General features: G+C 41.4%; 1 protein-coding gene across 2 annotated transcripts in view; it reads left to right on the forward strand.

Moving 5' to 3' along the window:
• Positions 1-26,092, forward strand: part of CARD10 (caspase recruitment domain family member 10) — a 59,572-nt gene that overhangs the window by 8,296 nt on the left and 25,184 nt on the right. For both annotated transcript variants that reach the window (XM_083365524.1, XM_083365523.1), the window contains exons 5-14: positions 1,453-1,590; positions 2,725-3,050; positions 14,051-14,230; positions 17,766-17,921; positions 18,563-18,688; positions 19,378-19,566; positions 20,577-20,714; positions 23,667-23,782; positions 24,639-24,679; positions 25,478-25,601. In XM_083365524.1, the coding sequence (XP_083221650.1) occupies positions 1,453-1,590; positions 2,725-3,050; positions 14,051-14,230; positions 17,766-17,921; positions 18,563-18,688; positions 19,378-19,566; positions 20,577-20,714; positions 23,667-23,782; positions 24,639-24,679; positions 25,478-25,601 (1,534 nt within the window). The remainder of the gene's footprint in view (positions 1-1,452; positions 1,591-2,724; positions 3,051-14,050; positions 14,231-17,765; positions 17,922-18,562; positions 18,689-19,377; positions 19,567-20,576; positions 20,715-23,666; positions 23,783-24,638; positions 24,680-25,477; positions 25,602-26,092) is intronic.

Consider the following 26,092-nt stretch of genomic DNA (forward strand, 5'->3'; position numbering starts at 1 on the left):
GTCAGTTTGTTTATTTATTTATTTATTTATTTATTTATTTATTGAATTTTTATACCGCCCTTCTCCCGAAGGACTCAGGGCGGTGAACAGGGCATATAAATAGAAATACAAAAGTTAAAAAAAGATTAAATAATTGCCGAATTAAAACAATCAAAATGTAAAACCCATTAAAACCCTAAGGTTCCCCCATCAGGCCAGGCCAGCTTGTTCGAATAAACGGGTCTTTAACCCGCGCCGGAAGGAGCGAAGATCCGGTGCTGTCCGGAGCTCAACCGGCAGTTGGTTCCATAAAGCCGGGGCGCCCACGGAGAAGGCCCTCCCCCTGGGGGCCGCCAGTCGACATTCTCTGACCGGTGGCACCCTGAGGAGGCCCTCTCTGTGGGAATGCACAGGGCGGAGGGGAGTTGACGCCGGCAGCAGGTGGTCCCTGAGGTTCCGGACCCATGCCATGTAAGGACTTAAAAACCATCACCAAGACCTTGAACCGCACCCGGAAGACAACTGGTAACCAATGCAGCTCGCGGAGCAAAGGTGTAACATGGGAGTACCGGGAAACTCCCAAGACAACTCTCGCGGCCGCATTCTGTACCAGTTGGAGCCTCCGAGTGGTCTTCAAGGGAAGCCCCATGTAAAGAGCATTGCAGTAGTCCAGACGAGAGGTCACGAGCGCATGAGTGACCGTACACAGGGCATCCCGGTCCAGATAGGGCCACAACTGACGCACCAGGTGAACCTGAGCGAAAGCCCCCCTAGTCACGGCTACTATGTGATCTTCTAGAGTAAGCCGTGAGTCTAGGAGGACTCCCAAGTTGCGAGCCCATAGCAAGAGCATGTTAATGTAATCATTGACTTAAATCTACAATTAGTTGTCAAGCATTGTGACCAGAAAATTAGTTGCCAAGCATTGTGATCATTAAGTGAATTTACAATATTTTTTTAGCTGCGGTCATTAAGTGTTACTAACATTTACTGTTAGTTTTTTTAGCAAAATTGCATCCATAATAAACCATTGATGGGCAGACTCCATTATGGTTGTAACCTTTGAGGACTGTATTTTCTTTTTTGCTTAACCTTATATAAGACCTAAAGAATTTCCCTAAATCCTGCTGTCTTGACTTGACTCTCATATCCTGTAAATTGAAAAGACCATTGCTGTTCTTATAAAGGTTCTTATAAAGGTTAGACCAAGTTTATAATTTCCGGCTTCATAATTCTACACTGGGAATAGGCTACTGTATTAAATCCTATATTATGGTTTAGTGTGATTGTAAACCTAGCTAATTGTTATTTATTCAGAAAAATCATAATTTATTTAATGAGCCAGAATTTGGCACATAATGGCTTCGTGTGATATGCGAATACCAAATCTAGGATTCTGGATGCTCATCACTTAAAGCCATCATTTGTACCCTATCCTTGTGAATTTTTTTTTTAAAAAACAACCCTCTGCAGGACTCTTGATGGATATCCTTCGAAGGCGAGGGAAGCGAGGCTACGAGGCATTCTTGGAGTCCTTGGAATTCTATTACCCTGAACATTTCACCCGACTGACGGGAAAGCAACCTGTTCAGCGTTGCTCTATGATCTTGGGTAAGAGATTGTAAGAAACACAATATGCAGTCAGATTTAGATAGGCTTGATTCTACTTTGGAGGAAGGAAGCCCTTCAAAGCTCTTGATACGCAGTTTGTATATATTCATAGGTAGATGCCTTATTCAACTTTCTGCTGGTATTGAGAATTTTATGTGAAATTGCTTGGCCTGTATTGTACTGAAATGTCTATATTTGTCCTGTTTTGATTTTGTTTTGAATGCTTTCCTAATCAGAAAGTGGCTGTCATTTAGAGGACGCGATACTCCAGGACTGGCTTTATATTGGTCATCAAAGCAATCTGATTTTGAGATTTGCAGAAATAGAAATAGCCACATGGATATTTTTTAGAACTGTCCTACCAGGAATATCTTCTATTCAGGGTAGTAACAGAGAATGCTTCATGATATCATAGTTACCGTATGTTTCTGTATATTGGTTAACTGTTTTGCCTTTTTTCTGCAGCTTCCACTGATATACCTTTTGTTGCTATATGTGCTATGTATCTTCACTGTTATCTGTGAACAAATGTTATTTTTATTTGAACAGTTCTCTTCCCAAAATAAAAGCAAAACATATAGTTTGAGATCACTTGCTCTTAAAATAATCCAGTCTGCTTGCATTTTAATAAATTATCATGTGATTATACAGTTTGTGTTTTCTGAATGCAAAATATGTGTATAATAGGTATGCATTAGAGAAACATCTCCGTATTACAAGTATGCAACAATAAATAGGCCTCACAGAGAATCTGGTGCAATTCTCAGGAAATACAAGTTGAAATGTACGTACATTCATATAGATTTGAGCAAAGGAATTTTGTTTGCCACAAGTGTCAGATGGTTAGATTTTCTACAGAACAGTTTTACCATGAACAAGTGGTACTTTTGCACCTTATGCAGCTAAGTGTATTGCTATGAGCTTGCAGTGATGATTGACCCAAATTTTCAGCATACATGCATGTTTATAAACTATAACTATAAGCTATTTCACACATTAAGTGCTTGCAAATTAAGTAGAAGTTTGAAGCAAGTTGGATTATTGAATTATACATGAGGTGTTCTGACTGATGGCTCCTAGCATTTTGTCTACTCGTGGCACTAACCTGATGATCGTCCTCTGTCCCTTTTCCAGATGAGGAGGGTCCTGAAGGCCTGACTCAGTTCCTGATGATGGAGGTGAAGAAGGTGAGGGCCCAGCGAAAAGAGCACCTGGCCAAAGAACACCAGCTCCAAATAAAAAACCAAGGCTTAGAAAAGGAATGTAGCCAGTTGAAGCAACAGCTCCAGGGATTACAGAAAGTGCAAGAAGGTTGGCAGAGGTTCCAAGAAGAGTGGGATACCAAGAGCCTGGAGTTGCTAAGGCTGAAGGATGAAAATTATTTGCTGGCCATGCGCTTTGCACAACTATGCGAAGAGAAAAACACTGCGGTCTTAAGGAGTAGGGATCTGCAACTTGGGGTATGGTGAGCAGGGTGTGCATGCAATTGTATGTACACACATGAATGCATGCTAATATTTGCGATTCAGTACAATGGAATTATGTCCAAATTAAAGTAAGCTCTCTTCTCTTGATCCAGAGTTATTTTGTTATTAAAATAGTGTTTGGGTAAATGTCTCCTAAAATCCTAGTAAAAAAGAAATGAAAAAAGTACCAGAAAATCAGTTCATCTTGCTTTCAGTTTCTTGGCACTTTCTGCTATGTCTGGTATAAAATTGCTTCTCTTGTTCCATAGTTTTTCATTGCATTGCTCATTTGGAGGAACTCTCACCTTCACCTTTACCCTTCTAACTCTGTTCTCTGCTGAATTTACTGGTGTCCCTTCCTATCTGCCCTAAGTTTTTTCTCTCCTAAGTGTGCCCAAACACACTTAATCTACAGTGTGTGCCCAAACTCCAGTGTAACTCATGACCCAGATGATACTCCTAAATGCCAAACCCCTCCTCCCACAAATTTGTGAAATGCAGATTGTTAAACATTTTGAAATTTGAAAATTAATCTGTATATGTGCCAAGTTGAGTGTAGGTTCTATTCAACATGAGTTTCCTTTATGACTGTGACCCCTACTAGCTAGGAAATTTAAACTTTCATAGTTTGACATTGCTGGTGTCCTTTTTAAGGAAGATAGATTTGTAGTTTTAGATCTGAACAGAGTCTTGGAAAATCAATGATTGAACAAATATGTTTGGCACTTGTGTTTATGAATCTTTATGTTAGAGATGTTAGTTACAAACCTGATTTATAAATATATTTTAAAATTTATTCTGAAGTATGTTTGGTATAATTGTGCACTTCTGCTAGATCTGCTGTATGATCAGCAGATATTCTTTGAATTGCAAAATACCTAATCACCTTAGACAGAAATCTTTTCCAGGGAAATTAGTCTCAGGTGAATCTATGTTCCTGAACTGCAGTTCTAGGGATAAAACTAGGAGAGACTTTCCACCATCCTTTATGCTTCTGTAAATTCTGAGAGGAAAGATAGAATATAGTTGTCATGGTTGTCCCAAAGGTGCTTTTTCAAAAGGCAACAGGACTTTGTTTTTCTTTGAAGATGTTTCAGTTCTGGAGCACTGAAGAAGCTTCTTGAATGAGAAGCGAAATGTCTTCAAGGAAAAATAAAGTCCTGTAGCCTTTTGAAAAAGCACTTTTGGGGCAACCATGACCTGGATGACTGAGAATCTGGGATATATTGCCTGCTCCTCTGCATACATCTTCCCAACCAGTATGGCCAGGGGTGAGAATTCTGAGAATTGCTTACCTGGGAGTTGTGGTCCAGGATGAGCAAGATTCTTCTAAATAGCAAGTGCAATTTATGTATGGGTCCATAGGAGCATTGAAACTCAAATACTTTGGCCATTTAATGAGAATGAAGGCTCACTGGAGAAGAGCCTAATGCTGGGAAAGATTTGAGGGCAAGAGAAGAAGGGGACGACAGAGAATGAGGTGGCTGGATGGAGTCCCTGAAGCAGTAGGCATGAGCCTAAATGGACTCCAGAAGACGGTAGAGGACAGGAAGGCCTGGAGGAACATTGTCCATGGGGTCACAATGGGTCAGACATGACTTTGCAACTAACAACAACAAACCATAGGAGCATATCTACATTTATTTATTGATTGATTTTTAGAACTCCCCAACTCACACATCAGAACTTTGGGGAGCTAAACATAGGTTTAAAGCCAAAATCAGAACCAACAAGATAACCAACAAGAAAAGAAAGAAGAGGACATAGAAATAACCAAAACAATCTTGAATACTATGTTATTCAATATTTCAGATGTTATTCACGTACAGTTTAAAAATAAACCCTAGGTACAAGTATCAGATTCAGTACTATTGATCATAGCAAGTCTACCTATTCCTTGCTGTTTTAAGGTGAGCCTGCCGAACCATTTAGGATGGCAGAAGATTAAATTCAGTTCTTGGTCCCAATGTAGGATTCTTTCTTGCTGTAGACTCATTCTTTGTAATACACATAATACTATGGTAGAATTATGACATAAGCAATGAATGGGAGTGAGCAAAATGTCTCCTATAAAAATGGTAAACCTCAGATGATCCTTTCGACTAAGTCAAAAAGGTCATTGTGGGAAAGGCCAAAACAACCCAAGATTATGGCCTTGCTGTGCAGGTATTGGATTGTGCTTACTGTTCTTTTGCAATAACGGGACTTAATGAAAATCAAATAGTAGTTTCATGCATAACAAATAGTGTTCTTTTAAAGTATCCCCAGGAAAAAAATTAGTTTGAATTGGAACATAAGTTGTTTTCTACTATCTAATTATTAATATAATTTATTTAATCAGGAAGAATGGTTGGATTTTATGCAGGAAGCTCATCCACCATTGCATATCTGATATTTATAAAGCTGTAGGTGTCAGAATTAAATTTGGGATGTGTTGCATAAAAGAAAGACTTTAACTCTTGCCTTATGGTCCCTCCTCAATATTCTCATCTGCCGTTCAATATTCCCAGTGTCCCAAATATGTCCAATCATCTTTTCCAGACAAGGTAAAAAGAAGCTGCCTTATTTAAAGTCAGGCTGTTGATCTATTTAGTCCGTTATTGCCTATTCTGATTGGCAGTAGTTGTCAGGGGTCTCAGGCAGGAGTTTTGCATATCTCTTCGGACTTTCTCTTTTTAAATGGATATATCAGATTGCATGCAAGGCAAGCCTCCAGGTATAGCAGCAATTCTAGATAGCCATTCAGTTTTTCCTTGCCTTCCTAATAAATCATAAAATTCGGGCCTTTTGATTGTCTCTCTTGCTTGGCCTTATGTTGACCCTCCAGATTATAATTTATCTAAGGATATGTGTAAATTATAATTGCATTTAATAATATGGTGTCAGATATTTATTATATCTCCCTTTTTCCAATTATGTTATGTCCCTGAAGAATAAGCCACTACTTGCTATTTTACTGTTCAAAGCCCTATGCATATTGATGATGCTGTAAAAATGATAGATGGTGGCAGTTCTGGCCTTTTTTAGTTAGATCTGAGCTTGAAGTCGTTTCGTGTTTGCTCTGGGAAGGCATTAATTTATAGGCCATGGCAGAACTATTCCTAATTTTCATTTGAGCAAATTAAACAAGTTAAAACTGGGGTGGGGCATCTTTTCATGTTAACTGTATCTCCCTGAAATGTAGGCTGAATTTTGAGAGTGCATTTATATGTACTTATATGCTATGAAATACTGCATATAAATTGTTAAATAGCGGGTTCTTTGGAGCAGGAATGAAGACGCGAAGCTGAGTACAAGGTAACTCATAGTTTATTTCGTGTAGAAACTATACTGGGGAAAAGGCTGCAACTAGTAGCAATATATAGTCTAGCCCCTAGGGGGCAGCCAATAGGTTTGAATCAACCATTGCTGCCTGGAGATAGCCAATTGCAGCACTGGAGACTTGTAGTCTGGGTTGCTGGAGAGCCGTTAGCTGCTCCAGCAACCCATGTGGTATACTTTAAGAGCCCAGTACATAACACCCCTCCCCTCTTAGATCAGACCATAGTAACACCAATTAGTCTCAACAATTGTCAAGACTCATTATCCAAACACACTAAAAGTGATAATAATAAAAGTAAAAAAAACAATGTAGGTTACAATGTTATTAAACAACATCTCAATGAATAGGCTTCAAAAATGGCACTTTTAGACAGTTACATCATAGCACTAGTTTCTGTAGTGTAGTGGCAACAGGAATTACAACAATATATAGCTCTTTATTTTACAACGTAATCTGCAAGATATGAAGGAGGCTTGTGTGCCCTAGAGGAACGTCTTGGAGTTCCCATCACTTTGTGGTCTACCAGCTTACCCAGTGGGCTGGGTAGACTTGTGTCCCGTTGTGCTCCTGAGTCAAGGGGATTCGATGCACTCTGGCTGGCCTCTCCAGGTTGGCCCACCCCAGAGTCAGACTGTTCGGCAGAGTAGGCACAGCGGTTGCTGAAGTTTGGTTGGCTTGCTCCTTCAGGGGACCCATGTTGCACTCCAAGGCTCCCCAGTTCTCCCTCCGGTACTGCCTCAGTTAAGAAGGAAAAGTCATGATAGTCCATGTGAGGACTGGCTTAGCCGCAAGTTTGAGGACCTTGGGGAGGGACTTATGATGCAGTCCTCACTTAGTGGCCATTCTGGAAACCGTTTCCTGAAGTGATCAATGTGTCATCAGACAACTCGCCCTCCTTCCAACCCCATTTCATAAGATAGGGGTCTGGATGCCTTGGTAATTTGACCAGGAACCCACAGATTCCCATGACCATAGTTCCTGACCCAAATCCAATAGCCCATGTGCAGCCCCCTCGGGGGTTTTGGTCGAGAGGCTTCTGCTGCCACTCTATCTGGATGCAACCTGTCCAGTTTAGTAATCAAACACCTCCCCCAACGTAGTTCTGCAGGACTTTTGCCTGTAGTAGTGCAGGGCGTAGAATGCTGGCAGTGTAAAAAATCTGCTAATCTGTGATGCCAGTCACCTGTGACAATGCGCTTGAGTGCTTCCTTTGCTGTCCTCACCATGTGTTCAGCTTGACCATTAGAAGATGGATGAAAAGGCGCAGACGTTGCATGTGTGATGAGATTAGCTCTAAGGAAAGCCTGAAATTCAGCAGCAGTGAATTGGGCTCCGTTATCTGAAACTAAGACATCTGGCAACCCATGTGTGGCAAAGAGTTTTCTCAGCACTTGGATGGTCCTAGCAGTAGTCGTGTTAGGAACTGGAATTACTTCCAGCCATTTTGAGTGGCTATCCACTACTATAAGGAAGAGCTGTTCCTGAAAGGGCCCAGCATAGTCTATGTGAACCCTAGACCAGGGAGTGTGCATTTCCTCCCACCTGTGAACTGGAGCCTGTGGCATTTCAGGCCTAGATTGCTGGCATGTATAACAACCATGGACTTGAACCTCAATGGCCTTATCAAGGCCAGGCCACCAGAGGTAGCTTCTAGCTAAAGCTTTCATTCTGACAATGCCTGGATGGCCTTCACGTAATGATTGTAAAACCCTGTCTCTTAGGGAAGTGGGAATTATGACTCTGTTTCCCCATAAACTGCACCCTTTATGGGCAGATAACTCATGCCTCCTGACAAAATAGCTCTAAAATTCTGAGCCAGGACTTTTATCCAACCAGCCCATGTATACCCATGACAACACTCTACTAAGTATTTTATCTGTGGCAATTTCAGCAGCAATGTCCCCTGCATGGAGGGGAAATTCAGGTATGTCCTGTATGGACAATATTCTAGCAGCTGGAGCCTTATCTGGATACATTAGTGGCAGTGGTAGTCTGCTGAGGCCATCTGCATGGCCCATTTCCTTGCCCGGTTCTGAATTAATTCAAAATTGTATGCAGATAGGAAAATAGACCATCTCAACATTCTTGGAGATAGTATGTGGGGGGTTTGTTTGTCTGTTGTGAAAAGTCCCAACAGAGGTTTGTGGTCAGTGTATACCGTGAAATCCCTGCCATATAAATAGTCATGGAATTTTTTTATTCCAGCAATGATGGCCAGGGCCTCTTTGTCAATCTGAGCATAGTTGCGCTCAGCAGAGGACAATGTCCTTGAGTAAAATGCTATAGGAACCTGTTTCCCATTTTTTTCTATGTGACTTAAAACTGCCCCCACCCCATAGGGAGATGCATCACATGCAAGACATACAGGTTTAGAGTCTTTGTAGTGAGTTACAGTGGACTTTTCTGACAATAGTGTTTTTAAGTCCTGGAAACTTTTTTCATGTAAGTTAGTCCATTTCCATGGAGCTTTCTTATCTAGAAGCCTGTGGAGGGGTTCTGCTATTGCGGCCTTATGAGGTAGAAATGATAGATGTTTAGGAGGCCCAAGAATGCTTGTAGCTCTCCTTTTGATTTGGGCCTAGGAGCCATTTTAATGGCCTTCACTTTAGAATCAGCAGGGTGAATGCCATTAGCATCAATTCGGAAACCCAGGAATTCTGTTGAAGAAACCCCAATACTACACTTGTTTTTTTTTAATTTGAGGCCTGCTTCGCGAAGCCTGTGCAAGACAGCCCTGAGCCTACTGGCCAAAACTTCTGGGGATTCCCCTGCAATAAGAACATCATCAAAATAAGGGCAGACACCCTGAATACCCTTGAGTGTACGCTCCATGATTCCCTGAAAAATACCCGGTGCAACACTGACTGCAAACTGTAAGCGTTTAACTTTGAAAGCCCCCCTGTGAGTCACGATCATTTGAGCCACGGCTGTGGCCTCATCAACCAGCAATTGCTGATAGGTCTGTGCTAAATCAAGTTTAGCAAAAATGGTACCCCCTTGCAAGGAGACTAAAATATGATTGACCACTGGGACCGGGTAAGCATGTTGCTTGAGGGCTTTATTTAGTGTGCATTTATAGTCAGCACAAATGTGAACTTCCCCATTGGACCTTAAGTGGAGTGACTATAGGACTTTTCCACTCCCCACCATCAACAGGCTGTAACACACCCTGTTCTACGAGCTTATCGATTTCAGAATCAATTTTATGTTTTAAGGCAAAGGGACCCTACGAGGCTTAACCCTGATTGGAACTATGTTGGGATCTAACTTAAATGAGATAGGCGAGCCTGTGTATGTGCCTAGGGTTGAATCAAAAACATCTGCATATTCTTCGCATACTGACATGAGGTCTGCAGTTTGTGTCTGGTTTATGCCAGTAATCTGAATACCTAAGGCATCAAACCAATCGAGTCCAATGAGACTCGTTCTCTGGCCCCCTACCACTATTACATCCAGATGCCCCCAAAACCCTTTAAAGTTTACCAACAAGGTGGCTTCTCCCTTAACTTTAATGTGAGCATTTTGAAAATCCGTTAAGATTATATCTGAGGGTCTTAGTTTGGCCCAATTGTTACTGCGCCTACACACGAAGTTAAAAGTGTCTTGAGAAATAATTGAAACTGCAGAGCCAGAGTCCAATTCCATCTTACATGGAACTCCTTGTAGCTCTATCATGAGCTTAAGTTTGGGTTTGAGGGGGCGTTGAGCCCTGGTGCGGCATACGCTTCTATGGCTTCTGAAAACCCCCACACTAACTGGACCCTGGGCCCCAGTACCTCTCCTAGTCGGTTCTTCCGACTGGTGTTTGGGTGGCCGGTCTCTCTGGCGGGCTCTGCAAACCACTGCGATGTGGCCTGTCCTTCCGCAAACTCTGCATGTGGCTGATTGAAATCTGCAGTTGGCGTGAAAATGGTTGCCACCGCACCCCTTACATCTCGGTAAGAGAACTGCCTTGTAATTGTCCTCTCGCTGCTGGCTATTTCGGTGTTGCGCGTTGGGCTGCTTTTGGAGTTGGTTGATTTCAGGTTCTTCCTCCTCGGAGAATTCTTCTGTGCTTTTGGCGTCCTCATGGTGGACCGTTTCTTCAAACTTTGTCGATTTGGCGGCCTGCACTGTTTGAATGGCACCCCCGGTAGCTTTGTCGTCCATCACCTCATCTTGTGCTTCAGAAAATGTTCAATTTGGCCTAGCAAAGAGTCTCTACTGAAGCGTGCTGTCCCGTAGGCTGCAGACGAGCTGGTCTCGTAGTCGCTCTTCTAAATTTGAAAATTTGCAAAGGCGTGTGGCCTGCCTCAGGCCCGCTATGAACTCGGAAGCTGATTCACCCGGTTGCTGCACTCTTTGGTCGAACTTGAACCGTCAAGCCATTTCAGACATCTTGGGCTGGAAGTGCCTGGTTAGCTTCTTCTTGAGGTCTGCGTAGGATACTGCTTCAATCGGTGTTGGTGCGAAAAGGTTCTCAGCCAAATCAAAGGTTGCTGGGCTGCACACGCAGAGTAGCGTTGTGGCCTTCAGTCCTTCTTCCGTGATCTGATTGGCCCTGAGGTAGTTTTCTACTTGTGATAGATATGATGGCCATTCCTCTGGGTGTTTCACGTCAAATTCTCTCAGTTTCCTGACCTTCGGCATTCTTTTGCTGGTTCCTGCGTTCTTCCGGATCCTGCTTCCAGGCTCAGGGAATGAGTCCACTGAGCACGATGTCGCTAGCATAGTTTGCTAACCGACCTTGAGAGGGGGGGGGGAAATGCCTTTTCCCTCCAGCGTGTGCTGCCTTTCCCTCATAGACTTCAACTCTTAATCAGTGAAGCAGGATCCCACCTTCATCGCCACTGTTAAATAGCGGGTTCTTTGGCGCAGGAATGAAGACGCGAAGCTGAGTACAATGTAATTCATAGTTTATTTCGTGCAGAAACTGTACTGGGGAAAAGGCTGCAACTAGTGGCAGTATATAGTCTAACCCCTAGGCGGCAGCCAATAGGTTTGAATCAACCATTGCCGCCTGGAGATTGCCAATTGCAGCACCAGAGACTTGTAGTCTGGGTTGCTGGAGAGCCATTAGCTGCTCCAGCAACCCACGTGGTATACTTTAAGAGCCCAGTACATAACATAAATTATTCTGGTTATTTCAAGATTTGCTTTAGATTCTGATTATGTCAGCATTTATCTTTCTTTGTGCTTAAAGCACGAAACTACCAATTTTATAGCATGATACCAATTTATTTGCATATAGTATTTGAATTCACAGTCACCTTCATTACTTTATCTCAAAAATCTTTAAAACCATCAGATAAACTGGTATTATTGTACCATATAGCAGATGAAAGTTACCTGAGACTATTGATTTTATGGTAAAGGCAAAATATGAAATATAGACTTCGTGGTTCTTGTAGAGAAGAGCGGTGCATAAATTTGATAAACAAATTACCTTGAACAACCCAGGCTAAGATAGAATAGAGCTATGGTTAAAGAAAGACAGATTCATTCCTGTATATTCATTAATCCCTTTAGTGCACGGGTGTCAAACTCAATTTCACTGAGGGCCGCATCAGCATTGTGGTTGCCCTCAGGGGGCCGGGTGGGTATGGCCAGGGTGGGCGTGGCCTACTGGGTGGGCGTGGCTAGAGTGGGTATGGCCTACTGGGTAGGCGTGGCCAGCTCTACATCGTTCGCATCAAGGGTGCCTATGGGGGCCTGGGCAGGAGTGGGACAGATCTGAGGGTCTCTGGCAGAAGTACGGTCTCTGGGCCAGGGCCAAGGCAGAGGGGGCCGTTCCCTCACTGTTTCCAGGATGGCTTCGCGGGCCGGATGAAACCACTTCGCGGGCCGGATCCGGCCCCCGGGCCTTGTGTTTGACATGTCTGCTTTAGTGTGTTATTATATTTATAAAAGAGAGAAAAAAACTTAAGAATCTCATCTTATAGCATTGATCCCTTTAACATGATGGAGTTACAGTGTATTGTATGTTTTACTTTTGTGTAGGAATGCTTGATTGTTTTCTTCTTGTTGGTTAAAACATAAATTGGTAGTGCTTTTTTTATTCTAGCCCCTAAAATCATTTTGAGCACACTATTGAACTTTCTAGCCTGATTTACAAAATTGGGGGCATGATTTTTTGCCATTTTGAGATGGGAAAGACATGGAAACTTGAAAGCATAAACCCAAGATAACACTGTTAAAAAAAGCATAATTCCCACTCAAGAAGAAAAGAGGAAAAATCCCAACCCTGCCTATGTGTGTGATGCAACCCATCAATTTTAATTTAGTACGGCCTTTCTTCCATTTTCCTACTACCAAACATTGTCCATGGTGGTCTAAGATGTGGGTTTAGCTAGATTACCCTTGTGTCTTCCTTTTAGATGCTTTCAGCAGTCTTAGAATTGCTCCATATTAAATGCAACCCCTGGATTCATTTGAAGTGCCAATCACTAGATTTTTTTCTGGAGATTGGTAGATTCTTCAGATGAAGCCCAGGTTAGATTACATTTGAAAAATTGAAAAGCAGGTAGGGGTATAAAATAGATGTCAAGTCCCCATTTTAAATAATGTTTCACTCCAGATACTTGACAGAATTTATTAGATAGCCCCTTGATTACTTGAATTTCACTTTGAGCAATGGGCATGTCTACTTCCTCTTTATGCAACTTGTTCTGTACCAGCCTGCTACCTGTCCTGCAGAAAAGGCAGGGACAACCCCTTTACAAACGGCAAGAGGCTGGAATTAAGCCTGCCAAATTTATTAACATAAAACAGAGCAAAACAAGACACCAACCATGAAACAGGAGCTATGAAACAGGAACTATTCAAGCGGTTGCCTTCAGCAAACCAGCCCTCCCACGCATTCCCCTTTTATACAGTTCAGGGTGTGGCTTCTCTCTGCCTCCTTCCGAGGTGCCCCATTGCCTTCCTCTGTTTACTCCTGATTGACTGCCTCCTGCATCGGGCATCCTTGAACAGGGCCAGCTGTGGGTCATCTTCATCCACGCTGTCAGGCTCACACAGCTGGGTCTCCGTCGTGACCAAGTGGGAGGGGTCTGGCTGAGGGCTCTCATCAGCAAGCTCTTCAACCCCCTCAGCAAGCTCTTCAACACCCCCCTCCTCCTCTGAGTCGTCCGACCCAACTGCCAAACCCACAGGCTGACCCTGAATCACAACACAACTTTAACTTTAAATCTATATGTGTTTAGATTAGACATTTTCTGAAACCACTATTCTACCTTCCTCAAACTACTTGCCACCAGTCATGTTGGATAACAATTTCCACCATCCTAGGTCAGTGAGCCTGCTTGGATGTGTTGGCCAGAAATGATGAGAGTTGAAGTCTAGCTGGAGGAAATAAAATTGGATAAGGCATCTCAAATTTCTGGATTTTTTTACCTATTATTTTAAAAGTTTTTGAGCATGTGTCCATTAAATGATTGGCTTGCCAATCCACAAATCCATTATTAAATTAAGAAATAGGGTATATATTGTGAAGAGAACTCACCTATACTCCAATTTACTCCTTTTTATTACAATATTTTATTGACTGTGAACCATTAAAAATTCATGTAGGACTTTATTTTGATTAACTTCCCAATCAAAATGAAGCCCTATACAAATGTAAACTACTTGTTTCGCTAGTGCTATAATCAATGTAGTGCTGTAATAGTCTTTTATCTGTTCCAAATTTCAGATAGATCAATTGAAATGTAAGATCGCTAGTATGGAGGAAGAGTGTTCCTTATTGAAGAAACAAACATTAATGGCACCTCAGCGGGAGGTGGAGGATCATGGATTTACTGACATTTCTGATTTGCAAGCTGAGAACCAGAGGTTAATTGCTTCACTTCAGGAGTTGCAGAATGTAATGCAGGTACATTCTGAAAAACGTGGATTTGAGAGTAATCCATAGAAGCATTCTCTATTCTGAATCTTCTCCTGTATGGATTCATTTTTGTGTTTAAACTGGGACCGCATTTGAAAGTGCAACCTTGTTCTATAAAATTATTTGGTTGTAGAGGAAACGAAACATCATAACTCAGAGCATCAGGTGCTGCTAGACCCTCATTATTTGATGGTCTGCAGTGAGATTTCATCTATGGACCCTCCAAGGTTCTTCATTGTATAGTCTAGATTTCTTACTTGGTGCCTTTGAGAAGTTTTGGACTTCACATAAGTTTTCAAGTAAAAAAGTTAAATAGGCTTGGGGTAATTTGTGCATTGTTTTATGCATTTGGAACCTAGATGTCAGGGAAGGCTGCTGAGGACTTTAAAGGAAACCCATTTCATCTGCATATAATTAAAACTTATATTTTAGAATTTCATTCTAGGCCTGTGACTGGATTGCTACTTCATACTAACTTCATTTGTTTTAGTTGTGGTTTATTTAATGAACAAGTAAACAATTGATTCATATATCACACTTAGGTCATAAACAAAGCTTTGCAAGTTGTAGTGTTTACACAGCAAACTATGCCAAACTAAAACAAATCACTTTGATGTGACCTATGAATCCAGTCTTTCGGTGCCAGGACTGTTATTTTTTTCTTAAAACCAAGTGATAAAGACTATTATTATAATTGAAATGAAAATGGGCTGGTCACATAGCAAGAAATGATGACAGGTGGACCAAGGCAGCCATAGAATGGATCCCACTTGATAAAAAGCGTCCACGAAAGAAACTTAAAACAAGATGGATCTACAACATGAGCAAGTATTTTTTTAAAAATCCCATTTATATCCCGCCCTTCTCCGAAGACTCAGGGTGGCTTACAATCTAAGCACAAATCAATGTGCTTAGCAATAGCCTTCATTCTATGTATATGCCTGCTTATTAGGGCTTTCACCCCCTCCCCAAGCGGCATTATTACAAAGTCAGCTTATTGCCCCCAACAATCTGGGTCCTCATTTTGCAGGCCTAACAGGCAAAAGAAAGGTCAGGACTGTATTGGTTGGAAACATGTCTATCCACTGCAGGAGTGGATGGCTAGAGTGATGATGATGATTTTTCTACTAGTGCTATATTTCTACTACTATTGTTCCAGTTGGAACTTAAGCATACAGATGATAAGGTAAAGGTAAAGGTTCCCCCGCACATGTGTACTAGTCATTTCCGACTCTAGGGGCTGGTGCTCATCTCCGTTTCAAAGCCGAAGAGCCAGCGCTTGTCCGAGGACGTCTCCGTGGTCATGTGGCCGGCATGACTAGACGCCAAAGGCGCACGGAACACTGTTACCTTCCCACTGTAGTGGTCCCTATTTTTCTACTTGCATTTTTACGTGCTTTTGAACTGCTAGGTTGGCAGAAGCTGGGACGAGTAACAGGCTCTCACTCTGTTACGCGGCACTCGGGATTCGACCCGCCAAACTGCCGACCATCTGATCGACAAACTCAGCGTCCTAACCCATGGAGCCACCGCATCCCCTATACAGATGATAGTCCAATGCAATTAAAGGGCATCTGATTGGCAAACACTAAACTAGTTATATGTGTGATTTTATATGTAAACCTTAAACAATTAAAGAGTGAATGCCAGCAAGGCTATTCCTTCCTTTCCAGCAGTGTCTTGTATTTTTGTGTATCACAGTCTTTGTTCCCTTTAAATTACCTCATCACAACATTGACAAATGTTTCTCCTTGAGTAGCTTCAGTACAAAGTAGTCTTTTATAATAAGTGTAAGACTTGCCACCCAGCTATAAACATACTACATATTGCATGAGCGTTGTGTTCATTCTTGCACTAGTGCCGGATTAGAACTTGAGTTGGTAGAATGCTAAAAATAAAATATATTTTAAAAAGAGGGCCTCTAGCACTGGCTTAGATGCTGCTAAAATATCAATGGGTGGTATGAACAGCTGTGATTCTCAGCTGTTTGGGAGATGTAAACAGCCTGTTATATCTGAGTTACCAAATAACCCCTATTTTTACCCTGAAATATATGAATATATATAGTTTTGAGGTTTTCCTTGAATTTATGATTTAAAACTATTCTGTATTGTGGATTCCAATTGTATGGTTATTTACATGTTATCTCGTGATGTACCACTTACTCTTAATTTGTTTTACTTTTGGTGAATGTTACTTAAATACAGTATATTTTGGTTTAAAATTCTTCCTTTTCCCCAAATCCTTTTAATTTTTTAACCAGGAAAAATATATAGTTTTAAAGAAAAGTATTCTTGAGGAAGAAGCATATGGATACAATCAGTTATATAAATCTGTTACATACACAGCAAAATATTGCCATTTCCATTATATTCTATAATTTTTATGTAGAGTAGCTTAAGAACCCGTCCCAGAAAGCATGAAATTGTAAGGTTCTTGGAAGACATGAGCCCATCTGCCCATGTGCATAATCATCCATAAAACATTGCTTAGCTATGATGTTTTGACTATACGGTTTCAATCTGACACAGCTTGTCTCTTTAGAATAAGTATTTTTTCACTGCTTAGATCCCCTCATATCATTCATCTAAATATAATCAAAACTAGAGCTCTGCCTGTATGTTATTGGCTCTGACAGCTACTGCGGCTTTCTGGTTTAATGCAGGGAGATGCAGAGTCAGCCTGTGGAAGGGCTGACATTACTATTAGAGATACTGAGACAAGTTTCTTGAGCTTCAAAAGGAAGCCAGTATATAATTGTGGAATATATTTCTCTACTGACAAGGAAGAGAGAGATCTGCTTGTGTGGTTTCTGTTTTAGAAGATAGTAACTTGATTGATCTTACAATCAGTGTGTCTTGATTTTGCAAGCAAGGCCACCATTCATTGCTCCATCTCAGGCAGCAGAATATCCCAGGCTGCTCTTGCACATGAATGAAAAGGCTGTTAAACTGCATCGATCTTATAGTTTCAAACAGATGTAACAGCCATTCTTTGCTTAGAAACTAAGGGGCCAGGCTTGCTAATTGGCAGTTTTCAGAATTCCTACAAGACTAAAGGATTCAGAATTATTTAAAAGCGGACATGAAATTAAAAATGGCAAGACACTGATAGGACGTTTGTTGCACAAATGCATCTTTCACTTTTGATGGTAGCAAAGATATATAGATATTGAATTGGTTAGCCTTTCTTTAAAAAAGGCATTCCAGGGCTAACTGAGGATGAAGGGTGTTGAACACATCTGGAGACTGTCAAGTAGGCAAAGAGTAGAATAAATAGAGCACTCTACTCTGGAGCTCCTGCTGGAGATATTTTAAAATATTCCTTAGGCAAGCATACTGATTTCTGTTCTCCCCCCCCCCCAAAGCCTTAATTATCCTGAAATTAGATTATGTCCTAGCATCTTCAAACTTGTCCCTTTTATGACTTGTGGACTGGGAGTTGAAGTCCACAAGCCATAAAAGGGCCAAATTTGAAGACCCCGGTCCTAGCAGATGAGTGTCTTTGCTTCTTTACTGCTTAGAAAGCAAGGGAAGACCATGTGCCGGGCTCTGAGAGGGTTCTTCTAGACATTCTGGAGCATGATTGGAAGGAAGCACAAGCAGACCGACAGGAACTGTGTCAGAAGCTCAGCTCCTTACAGAATGAGCTGCAGTGTGCTGAACAGCTGAGAGATAAGGTAAGATGCTGTAACACTAACCCCAGACATTTAAGCTTGGAGACACATTGGAACAGCCATGAAATCCTTGTTCCAGCCATTAGTGAACAGGGAATGCTTGTGCCATGGGCTAAAAGCAGAGCACCAGTCAAAATATTTTTGGACTCTGGTCACTGATAGTCCTTACTTTGTGCTTCCCTTTTGAAAAAAGCCAGCAAAACCTATGGAAGGAATCTTTTGCAAATTGAAACAGGCAATGGAAGATAATAATGCTATCCCACTTCCATCCTTGCAAACAGGTATATAAAAAAGAAAACAAGATTCTAATACTATTCATTTCTGGATCTCACTATGTTAGAATGAACATCTTCATAGAGTCTCATTAAGGCAATTTGGACCTCAGCAGGAAAAATCTCCCCTTCTAATGTCTTTTAAACATCAGATACATGCTTTCTATTCTAGAAATTCTAAATTTACTCCCTTTGTCCTAAGCAATGCTTGATAATTGAAAGTGAGGTGCAAGTGATGCAAAACAGATGCATGTACACTTTCTTCTTTCTGAACCCTGTCATTTGAAAAGAGATTGGAAACCTCTAACTGGCTTTGTTTGGGACCTGAACATTTACTTGGAAAATATTCCATCTCTGAAATTTCTTTTTCAGTATCTACAAGAAATGGAGGATTTACAATTGAAATTCCATACTCTGCAGAAGAACTGTGATCTGTATAAGCACAGAATGAACACCGTGCTTTCTCAGCTAGAGGAGATTGAGAAGGAAAGAGATCAGGTAAATGGCTTCTCCTCTGAAATGTTTCCTTGGCTTATAATTATGCTATACAGTTAAGATTAAACCATGTGTTATGGTGATAATATTCTTGCTACCCCATTTCATGCTACTCAAAGTAATAGAAAAATACAGAAACCATATAGGAATGATAAGATAGAAGAATGATGCTTGCTTTATATTTCCAATCCAGCCTGTTTCTCAGTGTGGTTCTTCATAGATACTTGTGTAATATGACCTCAGATCCTAGATCAGATGGAAACATCTGGAAGTCTGTTAAGATTGTTTATTTATACCAGTTCCCGGTTATTTGGATTATTTTTTATTAAATGTACTCTGCTCCATTGCTGTTGTTCTATAAGTAATTGTATATTGATTGAATTATTATGTCAATGCATTCACATTTCTCTATATTTTAAATAGCTATCTTACTGTAATTTTACTTTCAATTAGGAAATTCTTTGTTTAGAAAGGCCTGGTGAATACCAGAAGGGAGCTAAAAAGGACCTTAATAAAACATGGCATTTTATCTTTTTGATTATGGATTCTAAAACAGCAGAAATTATGAAGCAATGTGCAAAATTGGATGTAACTTGTTTAGAATGTGATTTAGAGAAAAGAAGAGTGCATGCTATGCACAGTTCTGCCTATAATCTCACCCATCAGTTCCCCTTCCTCACTGTTTCCTTTAGGCCATTCAGAGCCGAGATGACATTCAGCTCCAGTATTCCCAAAGCCTCATTGAGAAGGACCAATACCGTAAACGTGTTCGGACTTTGGAGGAAGAGAGAGATGACTTGCTGAGTAAACTCACACAGGCTGAGGGCACACTAGAGGGACAGTTGCAGCGATGCTTGTGTAACAGAGGCCTTGCCAAGAAGGTATGCTTGGAAGAAAAAAAGACAGTAGAGGAGAATATTTGTAGCTCAGGGTTGAAATGAGGGGTCCTTGTTGCTCTCTGAGCTTGGTTGTTTTCTTGCAGTCATTGTATTACCCAAACTAGATAACGTCACAGGCTAGCATTGATGATGCTGCCTAGTTGGGTAATGAAATGTCTGCAAGAAAACAACCAAGCTGAAAGAGCACCAAGAATCCCTCCAAAGAAAGATGAGAAGACCAATGATTTGTTGGAAAGGGAGGCTAGAATTTAATGGAATTGTCAGGCTCAAAAGACCAGGACCACACATGAAGGTTCAATTAAACTGATTTATTGCAAAAAGCCTATGCACAGGATCTCCTCAACTGCTTAGAATTAGGTAAGGGTGAACAGTACTCAAGGAGGTTGTACTTAATTCTCTTGTGGCTACCAAGGATTCTAGACTGATACCCCTTTTCACTCTGCCCCCAGGTTCTGCCATCACTTCTCCTATGCAATTAAGCTCACTAAAGAAGAAGAGGGCACATGTGAATGGCAATATAAGCTACCCTCCTTGCCCTCATCTCCTAGATAACTGTAAGAGTGAGAAATCGAAACACAAGAAGCACATGTAAAAAAACAGCCCTACCCCTTTGTCCATGAAGAATGCAGAAAAGGACAGCTAATTATTCCAAGCTTAAACTACATTAAAGTCTGTAGGATCAAAACTGTCCCAAATTCTTCTTTAAGCCCTTGATATTTCATCAAAATGAAACAAAAACAAATCCCATTCCATTTATAGGATTCTACCCTGATATTAAGAACTTCTGGTACCGCAAAATGAAATTTTTCTCTAAAATGATCGAGTCAGTCTGGATGATTCCTAAAATTAGAAAAGGAATGCTCTTTTTACCCTCCATAAAATCAATGCAGTAAATGAAGTAATACAAAGAATTCTTGTCTGAAAATTAAGCGTGTCTGTGTAGGAAGTATCTTGCATTCATCCTCTCTTTTTCTCTCCTTCTGCCCCCCAAGATATGTTCCTCTTCTCGTTCACTCTACAGCAGCAGTTGGAGCATATTAGAAAAGCCTTTGTCCCTGGAGGATGGGATTGTAGATTCACCAGACATCCTGGACATTGTATTCCCAAGAGACTCTGTAGGGCCAGATGTGGTAAGAAGAGATCGCATAAGTCATGAATTAAAAAGGTGCAATCTTAAATTCTGAAAGATCTCTCTTTGGTAATAGCTTTAATTACAAAGAATTAGATGGCAGAGAGTAATCACACCTGACTGAGGTATAATTTTCAAAACCCATCTGATAGTGAGAGATGCTGAAAGTTGTAGTTCAGCAAAATGTGGAGGACTATCTTGTGGTAGCTATTAATGAAGAAACACAACTGATGCTTTTTGGAGGAACGAGCTGATGTGGTATAAGATAATTTTATATGTTCTTAGAAAATGTTGCTGTTTTTCTGTTTAGGTGGCAAAAAGTGATAGCTAAAGCTGAAAATATACTTAGGCAGAGTTGAGGATTTAAGTTAGATTCCTACAACTAACCACCCCCAAGTTGTAACGGGAATCTTGGAAGTTAGAGCCCCAAAACATTTAGAGGGCTTTAAACTGGGAATTGCAATCCCAGCATATCTTTGGGAACTTGCTGAGAAGCCTCTTTTATGATTTTTTGATGAGAACGGATGAAATTTCTATTCTCAGAACAAACAAAATTATGTAACCTTCTGTACTGTGTCCAGCAGGTAGGCAAGACTGTCACAGCCTCTAATATTGGCTTATTGTGTACTGGACTCCTACATTAAGTAAATACTTTACTATAGGAAGCCATATCCATCAGTTGTTGAGAGACTACAGTGAATCTGAATCAAGAAAATTCAATTGATTTTAAAATTTGGTGGTGTATAATAACTGAACCAGTAGTTCCCAACACAACTTCTTTAAAGAGACACTAATTTTGAACCTTTACAGCATCGGACTTTCCTTTCACCACCAGATACATCCACAGCTGAGCATCCTTTCGGCTTTGGCCCAGTCGCTTCATTCTTTCTGGCGCTACTAGTACTAGCTCTCTGCTCTTCCCCAGTAGCATATTGGACACCTTCCGACCTGAAGGGCTCATCTTCCAGCATCATATCGTTTTGCCTTTTGATACTGTCCATAGGGAAGAAATGGAGGTAGTGACAGATTTTATTTTCCTGGGCTCCAAGATCACTGCAGATGGGGACTGTAGCCAAGAAATTAAAAGACGCTTGCTCCTGGGGAGGAAAGCCATGGCAAATCTAGACAGCACACTAAAAAGCAGAGACATCACCCTGTCAACAAAAGTGCGTATAGTCAAGGCTATGGTCTTCCCAGTTGCAATGTATGGCAGTGAAAGTTGGACCATAAGAAAGGCTGAGTGCCAAAGAATTGAGGCCTTTGAACTCTGGTGCTGGAGAAGACTCCTGCAAGTCCCTTGGACTGCAAGGTGATCAAACTGGTTAGTCCTAGGGGAGATCAACCCTGACTGCTCTTTAGAAGGCCAGATCCTGAGGTTGAAACTCAAATACTTTGGCCACCTAATGAGAAGGAAGGACTCACTGGAGAAGAGCCTAATGCTGGGAAAGATTGAGGGCAATAGAAGAAGGGGACCACAGAGAATGAGGTGGCTGGATGGAGTCACTGAAGTAGGCTTGAGCCTAAATGGACTCCAGAAGATGGTAGAGGACAGAAAGGCCTGGAGGAACATTGTCCATAGGGTCGTGATGGGTCGGACATGACTTCACAGCTAACAACAACAACAATTTTGAATCTGCAGGTTTACATGAATAGCTAGTTTCATGGCTGTTAAACCAGGAAATATCAAATTACAAATGACAATCCAACTTTTTAATGAGATCTGTGGCATGTCAATATATTTGTGGTGCCCTTCTCTATCTTTGTGTTTTCCATATGTTCTGGAATACATGCAGACGTGTAATTCAGTTCTCTTACAGAAGGTTGGGGCCAACTTCAAAACCACCCTTGGTTTTCCATACTTGTATGCCTTTAAAAGAAGAGTCTGTCAATAGCCTATGTTCTCTTCATAGCTGGCTTTGAGATGGAGGAGTAGCTTCCATGAACAAATTGGCTTCTATCGCATTTGCTTCCTGAAGTTGGCTCTGTTCTCTCAGGATGGTTTTTGGTTGGGATAATCTATGAAGTTGCTGGTGATAACAAAATGATAAAACTATAAATAGAACTTGAACCCTACCTTTGTATTCTGTCCTAAATATGCAAGCTGGATAGATTAGCTTCTAATTAGAGTTCTGGTACAGTGGGTTAGGACGCTGAACTTGTCGATTGGAAGGTCGGCAGTTTGGCGGGTCGAATCCCGAGTGCCGCGTAACAGAGTGAGCGCCTGTTACTCGTCCCAGCTTCTGCCCACCTAGCAGTTTGAAAGCACGTAAAAATGCAAGTAGAAAAATAGGGACCACTACGGTGGGAAGGTAACAGCGTTCCGTGCGCCTTTGGTGTCTAGTCATGCCGGCCACATGACCACGGAGACGTCCTCGGACAAGCGCTGGCTCTTCGGCTTTGAAACGGAGATGAGCACCGGCCCCTAGAGTCGGAAACAACTAGCACGCATGTGCGGGGGAACCTTTACCTTTACCTTTTATCACCTATTTGACATTTTCTAGAAATGTTGGGTTTATAGTCCATTGGATTCCCACCCATTAAGACCACTCAGAATTCTGGAAAATGTCACCCCTAAGCCCTGAGAAGTTATCAGGTTAGTCAATAGGACTACTGGCTAAGGCACCAGTTAGAAACTGGAAGACTTAATTCTAGTCCTGTTTTAGCCATGAAAGCCACCTGGGTAACGTAGGGCCAGTCACTCCCTCTCAGCCCAACTCATCTCATAGGGTTGTTGTGGGGAAAATACTGTAACAGGAAGAAGCTGTGCTGGATATGTTCTCCACTTGTGAGTTATTTGTAATTTGTTTATATGTGCATGCCTTTTGTTGAATAAGTTGTGATTAAAATTAATCACAAGCGGTGATATCAAGCCTAGCTTGATTGAGACAAAGACATATGGGGTGAGGAGGTAGGGAATTGTCTGAAGTCAACATGTGTTTTCTGCTTTCCTTAGGAAGTGACTCCAGACAGAGAGAAAGAAATAAACCGGCTCTCCATCTTTCCCTTCCCCCCATGTGCGGGTTCTATACTTCGGCGGCAGCGTGAAGATGGGCCAGCGCCTTTTAAGAGGTAACAATTAGAATAGGCTGAAAAGAAAATTCTCCCGGTTGGGTTCCTGAACCTTGGGCTTGTCCATTCAGAAGAGCTAAAGAATCTTACCTTCAACATTAATGCGGTTTCCCCCCCCCCCCCCCACCACAACCTTTGCAACTTTATGGTGTGTGGACTTCAATTCCCAGAACTGGCTGGGGAATTCCAGGAGTCAAAGTCCACACCTCTTAAAGTTGTCAAGGTTGAGAAAAGAGTGCATTAATGTATGGCTGATAGAGGAATATGGTACCTCGGACATGTAGAATTTCAGTATTACTGTGAATTCTGGATTGTCTCCCTTTGACCTAGTTTAATTCAGATTGTCAAGTGGCAGAAACTCATGAGATATTCTTTCAGTGCTGAATTTGAACAATCCAGTCACTGCTCTTTCTCAAGGTTCTCCTCTCTGCCAATCCATTAGTTTTCTCTAAGGGTAATGAAAACATTTATCTTCTGGAAATGGAATGAAGTCATGGCAGAGAACAGAAACAGGCCAGGCAAGAGACAGGAGCACCTTAAATTATAACCTGCTCCCCAGAGATTTTAACTGCTCTGTTTTGAGAGAAGAGATTTTAAACTCTAGGATGAATGAGATAGACAAAGTTACCCTGCTCAGGTTACAAAAAAAAGCTGAGAAGGGCAATTTATTAATATAGATAATGTGGTAACATGGTGGAGAATTAATGAAGGCTGGAAAGGAACTTCCCACTATTTTGTATGTCCTCTGAATTATTTGAAGAAATGAAAGAATATCAATACAAGAGATTTGATTTTGATTTTTTATAAAAAGTAATGTTTTTCCCCCATTGTGTTCTGTATTTTTTCCTGACTTTAGTTGGTCTTACGGGTCGTTTGGTAGCCTGGAAGACTTAACAGGTATTGCTAGTTATGATTTCCTATCAAATATTTTCATCTTGAAAGCTGCTAGAGGTGGGGGGTAGGGAGAGAAGAGACTTTCCTCTTACAAAATCACCTGCATGAATATGTATCCACCAGGGGGCACAGGCGCCCTATGCTTCAGTTGCTAGCTCTGGGTTAATTATCCAGGGGCTCACTGCATATCCTGCATGCATGCTTGACTCTCAGGTTATTCCTGTTTGGTGTCCTTAATTTATTGGGGAGAGGGGAGTGGTTAGACAATGAATGCGATTCAAATTCAGAAGAGTAGAAACTGGAAAAGATGAATGTTTCAGCTTCTGGCTGTTATTGGTTCTTGGTGACAGGTTGTAAATCTCTAGAGCCTGTCTCACTGTATATCCTGAGATCAGATAGTTTTGTGGGTTTTACTACCAAGGCACCTAACAGGTAGATTGGCATTTAGCACAATCCTGTCTGGATTTTTGCATTTAGATGTTAAGTATGCCAAAGGTGTGCCCCAAACTCCGGATCTTAATGCAAGATGAGGGTCCTTTAAAGAGGCCGTATTTATTCCGTGACTTGCTATCTTTTGGCTGATATCACCTTAAGTGACCCAAGCCTGTAGGTGTTTAGGTTCTTTCCTGAGTTCCACCCATCCTATGCCATAGTAGCCTTGTATATGAAAGAGCCCTTTTGCATTTGGGGTTTTCTTCCCATATTTATGTCAGTGTTTATCCTCCCCTGAACCTCCCCAGCCTCTACATGCAATGTAAGAATGAATAATACGAACCTGTTCTCCATCTTTCTCCCCGTCAGGAAGTACCACCACCACCACAGCCTCTTCTGCCAGGTCACCTTCCTCTTCCAGCAGTGCATACACCAGGGCAAAATCAGAAGCCTGCCTCTCCAGTGATTGCGATCAACAAAAGTTTGCCAGAAGGTCTGTTTGGCTTTCTCTTAGTTTCTAGAGACAGCTTTATCAACACGAGTGTTGTAGAAAATAAGATTGTCCTCTACCATCAAAGCTCAAATCTCAGCCCCCTGATGCTGCAGTCTTAGAGGCACTATCACCTTCTACTTCAGATCAGCAGGTACCAATTAGGGAAGCTGCTATATCATGAGAATGGCTCTTCCTACTATTAGAATACAGTCTTTCTTTTAAGGAAATGGAATCCAGATTTGCAATCACCTCTCATATTTTCAGATATTTTCTTACTGCTCTGCCATATACTTCTCCAGGGCAAATCACATTAAAAAAAGAAAGAAAATACAGCTTCTGCCCCCCCCCCAATGCAAATTAAATTAGATCCAAATAATTCTGACAAAACAAAGCAAACCTTCTTGTCAGGTAAAATATAGCCTTTATTAATCTAGCTTCTTCCAAATGCAGTCTAACATGAGCACTGCAACTCTCATATTCTCCAGGAGGCC

Source organism: Vipera ursinii, assembly GCF_947247035.1.
Source record: "Vipera ursinii genome assembly, chromosome: 6".
NCBI lineage: Eukaryota > Metazoa > Chordata > Lepidosauria > Squamata > Viperidae > Vipera > Vipera ursinii.